This window comes from Mesocricetus auratus, unplaced genomic scaffold, assembly GCF_017639785.1.
Source record: "Mesocricetus auratus isolate SY011 unplaced genomic scaffold, BCM_Maur_2.0 Super-Scaffold_100022, whole genome shotgun sequence".
Taxonomy (NCBI): domain Eukaryota; kingdom Metazoa; phylum Chordata; class Mammalia; order Rodentia; family Cricetidae; genus Mesocricetus; species Mesocricetus auratus.
Window position 1 is genome coordinate 33,224,836 of NW_024429203.1, and position 10,617 is coordinate 33,235,452.

General features: G+C 48.9%; 1 protein-coding gene across 1 annotated transcript; it reads left to right on the plus strand.

Annotated features, from left to right (window-relative positions):
* Window positions 1-670: 670 nt before the first annotated feature.
* Window positions 671-8,589, plus strand: Crabp1 (cellular retinoic acid binding protein 1). Its single transcript, NM_001281651.1, has 4 exons — window positions 671-741; window positions 1,222-1,400; window positions 4,070-4,183; window positions 8,536-8,589. The coding sequence occupies exons 1-4, from the start codon at window positions 672-674 to the stop codon at window positions 8,584-8,586; spliced, it is 414 nt and encodes a 137-aa protein (NP_001268580.1). The 5' UTR covers window position 671; the 3' UTR covers window positions 8,587-8,589.
* Window positions 8,590-10,617: the final 2,028 nt, after the last annotated feature.

The window sequence follows — 10,617 nt, forward strand, 5'->3', positions numbered from 1 at the left end:
ACAGACATGACTGGCAGGGGTGGGGGTTGGGCCTTTCCCGCCACTCGTTCTAATTGGACCTCAGAGTATGTGCTAACTCAAAAGCCTGAGCCCAGAAGACCTGACCCGCTAGTGGCAGCCAGAAAGTATGGTTGGGTGGGAAGAAAGTGGTTCCCATCCCGGTGGCCTTACTATTCATTGTAACCAACCTTACAGAAAGGACATTTTCAAACATAGCCAAAAGTAGAGAAATGATGTTATGATCCCCGAATCCCCACTACCTAGCTAGCTCCACACATCTCCTCCAGGCCGACGTGACTTCATTAAACCCTCTCCCACCACCCATTTTAAAACAGGATGTGGGCGGCGGGGCGGGGGAGGCACCGGGGGAGAGCGGGTTCCAAGCTGCATCACTGGTGACTGGGAAGATGAGGAATGATGAGGGGCACCGTAGGGCGGGGAGTTGGACTCGCCCCTCGTGGGCCACCCCCTCCCTCGTGCAGGGCAGGGGCGGGACCTGAGGCGGGGCCCAGAAGGGGGGGGCGCTACCCTAGTGACTCAAGGCTCGTGCGGCTGGGCTCAGAACGCCAGTCTCTCCCTGCAGCGCCTTGTGTTACCACTCTTCAGCAGAGGTCGGTGCCTGCTGCTTCCTTCGCGCCACCGCCGCCACCGCCACCGTCGCCGCCGCCACCATGCCCAACTTCGCCGGAACCTGGAAGATGCGCAGCAGCGAGAATTTCGACGAGCTCCTCAAGGCGCTGGGTAAGCTGGTGCGGAGGGCGTGCCCGGTCTGCTAGAAGCAGCTGAGAGGTACCCGTGTCCCAGAGCGGGTGGCCGCGGGAGGTTCAGGCAGGAGGGGAGTCTATGGAGTGATAAATCTGTTTCCCGTGAGTTCCCCCGATTGCAGAGAAGAGTCAGCTCCTGAACCAACCGGTTCAACTAACGTTTGCAGGACATTTGGAGCCTTTCTCGACGGTTCCATCTTTATCTCGAGACCTAGACCACAGGGAGGAGTAGGAACTTTAAACTGTTTGCGACGAAATCTTGCCATGAAAGCACTGGGTAGCCCAGGAAAGCCACTTGCCATCTCTGAGCCTCAGTTTCTGTTCTCGAAAGCCCAGGAGAGGACGGAGACAAGTGGAACTAATCTAAGACCCTCTGTCTAAAGTCAGAGGGTTTGGGAAGTGTCAAACAGGTCTGGGAGTAAGGACCTGAGACCCGAGCCCGTGCTTCCTTGCGCAGGTGTGAACGCCATGCTGAGGAAGGTGGCAGTGGCGGCTGCGTCCAAGCCTCACGTGGAGATCCGCCAGGATGGGGATCAGTTCTATATCAAGACATCCACCACCGTGCGCACCACGGAGATCAACTTCAAGGTCGGAGAGGGCTTCGAGGAGGAGACAGTGGACGGACGCAAGTGCAGGGTGAGGCTGTGGGGACCGCACCTCCTTCCCGGGCACCTCTTTCAACCCTTGGTCACGCTACAGCTACAGCCCGCGCACTTTCTTTGCAGGGTGTGTCACGAGAGGTTTGTGTGACCTGCTGGTCCTCAGGAGAAAGCCCTACCCCGTTTCCTATACCATCCCCCGGGCGCAAATAGGCGCGCTTTTGCTCTGGGTGACTGTGTGGTCCTGCCTGTGGTTAGTGTCTCGCTAGCGGCGCCTTCAGCGCCAGCTCCGGCGGCATGGGTAGCGGTTCCCGGGACCGTTGCTGCCTCTTGTGCGCAGCTGCCGAGTTACCTGTCGAAGGTGGGGTCCCACCCTGTGGGTCGCTGAACCGTGGGAGGACGCTTTGGATCCAGTTGCAAAGTTCGGATTGCCTACCACCCCTTCCTGCCCTTCCGTGTTTAACCGTGGTATTGAAGATAATAGCGAAATTCTTCCGAAAGCAAAAGCAATGCAGGTTCTAGCTGACAAAATGAACTAAATGTCCTTTCTAAGTCCTCAAGGTGGGGAAGTAGAAAGAGGTGGGTAGGGATAGAGGGGAAGAGGGGAGGGGGGCGGGGAGAGATTGATTTACAAGAAGACAGGGCTTGCTATGTAGCCCTGGCTAGGCTAGCCTGGAACCCTGGTGTAGACCTGGTGACCTCGAACTCAGGATTCTCCAGCCTCACCCCCTGGAGTGCTGCGATTACAGATGTCCACCACTATATCCAACAGGCAAGATAGGTTTTTGTTGCTTTTTGTTTTTGTTTTTTAATTTCTGAAATATGAGCCACAGGATGAGTGAGTGATCTGGAGCAAACGGCTTTACGTTGCACCGTTTCTTTACGTTGCACCGTTTCTTTACGTTGCACCGTTTCTTTGCAAAGCTTGCACTGATAGCAAAGCCAGTCTTGGTATCTCATTTACAAAGGACGTCCCCCTTTCTCCACTGTGGGTTTTGTGGTTGCTGTTTTGTATTTTGTTTTCTTGCTAGGTTGTTTGTTTGAGAAAGGATCTCATGCTATAGCCCAAGCTGGATCCAACTTGCATCAATCCTGTTTCTTCCAAGTGCTAGGATTACAAAGTGAACCACCATATCCAGATTTTCCAATGTTCTAAAAAAATTATAAATGAGGCCAAATATTGTGGCCTAGTCCCTTAATCCCAGTACTCACTCCAATGGCAGAGGTAAGCAGATCTTGTAAGCTCAAGGCTAAGCAGGCCTACAGAATGAGAAAAATTGTCTTTGCATTGTAACAACATTCTAAAGAATTTTACTTTAGGGATTTGTCGCTCCCACTGTCCTACAATGTCTCCATTTTTTGTTTTGTTTTGTTTGGTTTTTGTTTTTTGAGACAGGCTCAAGCACTGTCCTGCAATGTCCCTATGTGTTTTTGAGACAAGGTCTCCCACTGTCTTTCAATGTGCCCGTGAGTTATTTTGTGGTTGTTGTTTTGGCACAATGGGAAAGTATTTCTTTCCTCTTTCCTGGGCACATACCTGTCCGTTCCCATTGTGACTCAGGTCCCATGTTTGGAAGGACAGAGAGACATAGCCCCCAGTAGCAGGCTCCCTCATGAGACAGTCTTTGCCCATCAGAGTTGATCCCTGCTTTGAAGCTAATGTGACCTGAGGTTCAAGACACCACATTGTTTGGGAAGAAAGAAAAAAGGATGTGCTTGGCTGGGAATGCATACAGCCGTGGTGCAGCACGTGCCTAGCATGCCGTATGCCCTGGGTTCAATCCTCTGCATCATAGACTGCAAGGGGTGGAAGAGGAATGGGCGTCTAGTGGAGAAGTGGGCTTGGCAATAAGTAGGGCTCAATTTGGAGACATCTAACTCTGGCCACTGCCAGAGAGGGCGATTCTGATTTAAGAACAACAAAAGACTCATGTAACACACCCTGGAGAGAACAGGGCTTTCGAATTCACTGTCCCTTCCCCCATCCTTTGCCTAATGAAGGAGTCCCATGTGTTAGTTAAATGGTGATTATGTGCGCATTCAGCACCACCCAGCCCAGCTGTACCCCCACTTTGCTGTATAGAGAGCCAGGAGAACTAGATGGATTCCCCCTTTTGCCTGTCCACCTCCACCCCCATGAAGAGCCTTCAAATTGGCTTGATTTTTAAATGTTTCTAGAAGGATGTAACCTGGAAAGTGGAAGCCTTTTTTATCCCCAGAGACAGACACGGGTTTATTAGAGCAGGCTGTGTGCTCTGTCTGATGAGGAATGCAGAGAAAGGAGGGGGCACGGACCCATCTTCTCATCTCCTGCCACCAGTGTGGCTGCAAACAGGAGGTCTCAACAGTTGTCATGTTTTATGGCCCTGCCATGAAGTTACGTTCAAAGTCCAAATTGTTTGGAGAGGTTCTCTGTGTTGATTAAGTGCATCACCGGGTGCTCTGAATTTTCTTCCTAGAGATGCAAAGCATGCCCAAGGCTTTGCTGCTCCAGTGAGTCCCTGTATGTGTGACACAAAGTATATTTATATTCCATAAAATCCGTGACCAGCACTTCGTGTGGTTCAGCAGAGAAGATGTGAGCCCCGCTGACAAGGGCCATGTGTTACCTTCCTGCCTGACAATTATTCTCCGGTGTTCTTTGTGTTCGTCCCATCCTGCTGCCCAGACTGTAATTAATATCACTAATGGTTTTCCTGCCTGCAGAGTCTGCCCACTTGGGAGAATGAGAACAAGATTCACTGCACACAAACTCTTCTTGAGGGGGATGGCCCCAAAACCTACTGGACCCGAGAGCTGGCCAACGACGAGCTGATCCTGGTAAGGGCCCTTTGACTCTGAGACAACTCCAGGGTTCCCACACATGACCCCCAGAGGTGGGCCATACAAGTGTGCTGTCTTCATGCTCACGGTTTGAGAAAGTCATTTGCCACAGGTTAAAATTTGAGCAGAAAGTTTGGACTGACGTGGTTGGCAGGAGAGAAGGGGGCTGGCTGAGAGGCCAGAGACATATCTGAGACTGGCTGGAGTGCCAGACCTTTGTCCAAACTGTTCTATACCAATCTCAGTGGTAGGTGATACCCAGTCTCCTCTGGCTTGGCTGGGAATGCTGAGGCTCTGTGGGATCCCTCAGCTTATATAAACGATATCCCCCCATGACCCATTTTACTAGTAAAGTTTCACCCATGTTTATCACATCAGCATTCAAAGCCACAGAGAATATTTCGACTCCAGATTTACAAGCTCCAATGGCCCCCAGGAGCCAGGCAAGGAATGCTAATTTCAGAAATGTCTGAATGCAATCTTGTGGAAAGGTGGACTCTTTAGGGCTATAGGAAGTGGACACTGTTTAAAAGAATGCTGATGGGAACCTTTTTGCGTTCGTTTTTGGTATTTTTGTTTTTATTTTTGAGACAAGGTTTCTCTGTGTAGCCCTGTCTTGTCCTGGAACTCGCTCTGTAGACCAGGCTGGCCTTGAATGAACTCAAACATTCGCCTGTCTCTGCCTCTTGAGTGCTGGGATTAAAGGCGTGAGCCACCTTGCCTTGCATTTAAACATTTTAAATATCCACAATCAAGCACAGCTTACCTGGTGAGGTCACGTTTATATCTAACCCACTCCTCAATGTGACATTCTGAAGATTGGGGCAGGAGGATCATGAGTTCCAGGTCAATTGGAGCTATAGAACAAGATCCTATCTCTAGCAGAAAAACAAATGGTTCAACTGATTCACACCTTCCCCAGTTTTATGCAGAGGAAAAGGGGGAGGGTTGAGGCCAGACAACCCCCACTTACTTTCCCTCTGTGTTTCAGAACTAACTGATGGCTCCCACCCCAGGCTAGAAAAAAGAAAAGCCCTTGTGGGTGACCAGGAACTTAGTCTTTGTTTTTCATTAGGCATTCTATTAACATCACCGCTGTTAGACACTGAAGCCTGAAACGTTTGCTGGGGAAAGATGCCCTGTTCCCAATCCTTCCCAAGCTCCAGTCTCCGGCTGCAAAGTGAGACTGAGCTGTGGCCCCTGGGATTCCTTTCAGCCCGAAAATTACATGTTTAGCCTGCAAGAAGACCCTAAATTGAGCTGCCTGTTACGTTGAGACTGTTTGATCTCTCCCCTTCCTCTCTTCTTGGCCTCTGCTAGGATGATTTAACTAGCTCTTCTCCTTTCATGGACAGAGCGCTGGTTTAATTTGCCGAGGGCTACTTCATGGGCTCAGTGAGCAGTCTGAGGCTGGGACTTGGAAATCTAGGAAGACAGGCACATGTAGTTTATAGGGACTGGAGGCAGCAAGGAGGGATGATGTTAGTTCTCGAGTCTAGCTGAGGATTAAGTAGGATTGACCAGTTTACATCAAAAAAGTGAAATGTTGGTAACTTCTGTAATACTGAGCCGCCAGAGTTGCGGGCTAAATGTTGGTGAAGGACTCCACCATATTTTGTCCCTTACTACCCCCACACTGCAGTTCCTCCCAGGCATCCTTTCCTGGCTCAGAAAACATATATGCAAGCCTCAAAGGGAGCATTAATTCTTGGCATTTGGGATGTGAAATGTGGGCTTTTGTTTCAAGGGTTATTATCGTTAATAAATCTAAAACGTTGGGAGATGTAATCTTCATGTAACGAGAGGTAAGTAACTTTAGTTTGGATGAAATAAGTGTCCCCAGAGCCAACAGTAAATTGCCATGGGCTGTAAATTGTCTTCCTTTGAAAACTGAGTATGCTCCCCCACACTGCTCTGGAATATTCTATAGAGTTTCTTTCTGGAACCTCTGAGCACAAATGGATGCAGTGGGAGGCTGGAAAGGGTTTTGCAATTGGAGTTAGAAATGTGACGATTTCCTTCCATCTCATGAAACTATTTTTTTTGGCCTGGGTGAGCTCCAAAGGCCTATGTGGCTATGGAGCTCAAGGAATTCTGGGAAATCAGCATGGCTCTTGGGATGCAACATCTAGCAAGTAGATTTATGATGGTAACTGTTCCCCAGCCCAATCCCCGATGTATGCCCAGGTCATAGAATCATCCACATTCCTCACTAATGGTAAGGCACAAAGCCCTTAAACTCCCTGTCCTGTCAGGACCTCCTTAATACTCAATATACGCAAAGACTATTTCTTGGAGGCAGACAGTGTCTTAGTAAATATCCCAAGAACATCTGGTCACTGAGGGATCCAAGGGTAAGAATGTGAAATACATCCTGTTCTTACGTTGATTAAAATCAAACAATGGGGCTTGTAGAGCATTTGCCTAGCCCCTGTAATCTATCCCCAACATGGCAAGATAAATAAACAGATTTTAAAAGAATCTTACGACCTTGAGATAATTAAGTTCATAGCATGATAGTCTTAGCTCCTCTTAAGTTGCCAGTCATTTGGGGAACTTGAAAGGTAAGGACCTGCAACAAATAAACATACATATATACTCACATCAAGGTTGCCAACTGGGGAAGTTTTATCTTTGTTTTTTGTTTCTTTATTTTAATTTTTATTTTACGTGCATGGGTGTTTTGCCTGCATGTATTTTTTTGTGTACCACATGTGTGATGGTGTCCATGGCCAGAGGTGGCCATCAGATCCCCTGGAAGTGGTGTTACAGACTCTTGTGAGCTGCCACATGGGTGCTGAGAATCGAATCCTGGACTGAAGGAGCAGCCAGTGCTCCTAAATTCTGAGCCATGTTTCCAGCTCTTTCTGTCCTTGTTTTTTGCACACACACTTCGCTTTCTCCTGGACTGTGGGAATCCCAGGAGAACAGGCCTGTGAGTAACTAGCAGTTTGTGGGGATTGAAGACAGCTTATTTATATAGGTGCTACCACTTCGGGGATCAGAAGAAACATTTCCCTTCCCACCTGTGGAAGGATTTGCATGCTCCCTCTAGCCAACAAAGAGTCATAGAGTCTTAGCTGGAAAGAACCTTCAGACCCATCTTGTTTAAATTCATCCTTCCAGGGCTGGAGAGATGACTCATTGGTTAAGAGCACTGACTGCTCTTCCACAGAACCCCGGTTCAATTCCTAGCACCCACATGGCAGCTCACAACTGTCTGTAGCTCCAGTTCCAGAGTACCCAATTTAAAGTCATCCTTCCCCTCAACACCACCCCTTGCCCACCCTGAGCAGGCCAAGAGAGGGACAGAGCCTTGCACAGTGATGGGCTGCCGAGCTGGGTCAGAAGACCAATGCTGTGTTCTTGCAACTGAGACTCATGTTTTAGTTTAGAGGTGATGTATGATAGCTATACTGCCACATCCATAGGGGATCTGTTACAGGACCCCTGCAGACACCAAGATTTTTAAATGCTCAAGTTCCTTATATAAAATGGTGTAGCATTTGGCCCACATACAGCCTCCTGCATCATTCCTAGTTTACAATCATTCCATACTTATAATATCTGATACTACTTGAATACCATGCAAATGTGTCATGCTGTATTGTCTAGTGAATAATAGCATGTAAAAAAGCCATGCATGGCTCCAGGCGGTGGTGGTGCATGCCTTTAATCCCAGCACTCGGGAGGCAGAGGCAGGCATCTCTGTGAGTTCAAGGCCAGGCTGGACCGACAGCCTCCAAAACAATACAGAGAAACCCTGTCTCTTAAAACCAAAAAAACAAAAACAAAAACAAAAAAAACATGCATGTTTAGGATGTATGCAAATTTTAAATGAGTATTCTTATTCTGTGAAGGTTAGAACCCATATATACAGAAGACCGCTTGTCCTTACATCAGGCTGTTGTTTCCTGGGCTCTGTGGCTGCTACCCAGAAGGCAGTTCTACCTTGTCTCCAAGCCACAGTTCCAGCAGGCCAAACCCCTCACTCTCTTGCAGTCACTTGAAAGGACACAGAAGCTCTTCAGAAATACCTGACATGACATTCCTCTCCTTTAAGTCCAATTTCAAAACTAAAGCCAGGAAAAGTGCATATCATATGTGAGCATTCACAGGTTCTAGAAGCAAAGGAGAACCGCATATAGCACAGTTCTCTGCCCTATTGCTTCTTTGCTGAGTGGGAGCTTGCTTAGAGAAGGAGCACTTAGCTTGCTCACGAGGCTCAGGAAGCTTGAAGCCTGATACGAAGCGTTGTAAACAGGGCAGTCCGTCATCTCAGAGATGTACTTTACATATTTTCACACAGGCATCTGTACTGATTGGTTTTCTTTTTCTTCTCCGGGCAGACATTTGGCGCCGATGATGTGGTGTGCACAAGAATTTATGTCCGGGAGTAAAGGCTTGCTCCTGCTTTCACGACAGGATGCAAGTTCCCCTGAGGAGTATGTCATCGGCCTGCACAGCCAGTGGGTCTTTCCTCCCATACACCCCTCCCCGTAAACATTAGGCAACCCCATTCTCCCTATGACAGTGCTGTAGTGCCCTCCCCTCAGGCCCCTGCTGCCTTTGTGCATACCTGGTTTGGCATTTGCATGGTTGAACTGGTCATTAAACTGGTTGGACGTATCTCCAGGCTCTTTCCGTTGAGGGGGCACTGCTTCTGTTTCAGCGTGGGAGCTAAAGCAGTGCTGTGTTGGCCTGTGCCGTGTTTCCACCCTGGCCTCCTGGCCTAGCTAGAGTGCACTGAGCATCCATCAGTGTGTACAAGCTGAATTAGTCATGAATGGTTCCTAGTAGGAAAGCAGGCCCAATCCAAGACACATAAGGAAGGGACTGCTTACTTGGGCATCTATAGAGCCAGGATGAGGAGAACCGGCAAAGGAAGACGAGGCTCTTAGAGACTAACAACAGAAGGAGACTCACCACTCCCAGGTCTCAAGTCAGAGGGAAGGAGAGGTTAACACATCTTAGAGAGGTGTGGCCTGGGGGAGGGGTTCTGCAGGAGTAGTGGGATTGCAGAGAACGGGCTACTGTCACAAAAACATGAACAAAAGCCAGGCAGAGTCATGGCACATACCTATACTCTCAGGACTCTGAGAGCAGATGCAGGAGAATCTCTGTGAGTTTGAGAACAGTTTGGTCTATAGCATAGTTCCAGGACAGCCAGGATTGCACAGCCAGACCCTGGGGCAGTAGAAGACTTGGCTTTGAATGTGGAGTAAGAACCCTGATCTCTCTTTGCCTGGTCCTATTCATTTTGTCCATTGACCAATGCAACTGGATCAGTGACCAGAGCCAGGGAGAGGATCCTATTTAGAGATGCTCCTTCCCAGGCCACAGCCAAGCAGACAGTGGAGCTCAACAGGCAAATACAGACAATAACTTTCACACTTGCCTGTGTCTACATCTGAAAATTAGTAAATTTCACCTTAAAAATCTGGACTTGGGGCCTGGACAAGTAGCTCAGTTGGTAGCGTGCTTGCCTGGCATGTGTGAAGTCCTGGGTTTGATGCTCAGTGCAATATAAACTGGGAACAATGGGAAATGCCTGTAATACCAGTACTGAGAAGGTGGGACAAGAAGATCAAAAGTTAAAGGTCATCCTTGGCTACACAGCAGGTTTGGAGACCAGCCTGGAGTAGATACATAAGACAGTCCTTTAAAAAAGAAGACAGAAAAAAGGAATCTGAGTTTGTTTTCTTGAGAGAGGACACTGGGGAAACCTGGCATCCCTGGATCTACATCCCTACAGGACAGTGCCTGGCTCAGCATCCTCCTTGTTTGTACCCTCTGCCTCCTCCAGACCCCATACCTGTCCCTATGCTCATTTATCTGGCACGCTTCCCTTCCCAAGGGCTCTCAGCAAGACTGGGTCAGAGTGTTGGGACCTGGAAACAACCAGGAGACCCTCAAGAGTTCACACTGTGTTGGGGCAGACGCCTAAGGCCCGGGGTACCATCCAAGTGTGAGTAGGGATGCATTTACAGGAATCCTCACACCTCCCCAGCCCAGAGCCCTACTCTCTCCTATGCTTCTCAAAAAATTATGACACCTGTGCCAATCCTGAGACCACTCATGTCTCTCCTGTGATGCCATCCATGGCTTTCCCATACAGTCTTAGCATTGTGTCAGGTGGGGCTGGGCTCTGGATCAGAGTCAGGAGGAAGCCTGACACCGGGCCACATTTTGTCTTGGGGACCTGAAGTGCCTATGCTTGCGCCAAAAGTCCCCAATACAAACAACTTCCCTTCCTGCTGTCCTCCAGTACACCTGAGATCAGAGAGTGCAGGCAAGATGCCATCACCTCCACTCTCCCGTCTTCTCTGGCTCTGTCCAAGTTCATACTCAGTGCCCTAAAGCACAGGGTAGAGCGCTGAGGGGCTGCTCAGGGACTTCTTAGGGGAAAGGTAAGGAGACCTTTGAAGATG

What these genes read in the sequence shown, in the direction of transcription:
- Crabp1 (NM_001281651.1), top strand. Translation starts at nt 672, where the DNA reads ATGCCCAACTTCGCCGGAACCTGGAAGATGCGCAGCAGCGAGAATTTC. An exon ending in CGAGCTCCTCAAGGCGCTGG is followed by an intron (nt 742 to 1,221) that starts GTAAGCTGGTGC and finishes TTCCTTGCGCAG; the next exon opens with GTGTGAACGCCATGCTGAGG. An exon ending in CCAACGACGAGCTGATCCTG is followed by an intron (nt 4,184 to 8,535) that starts GTAAGGGCCCTT and finishes TTCTCCGGGCAG; the next exon opens with ACATTTGGCGCCGATGATGT.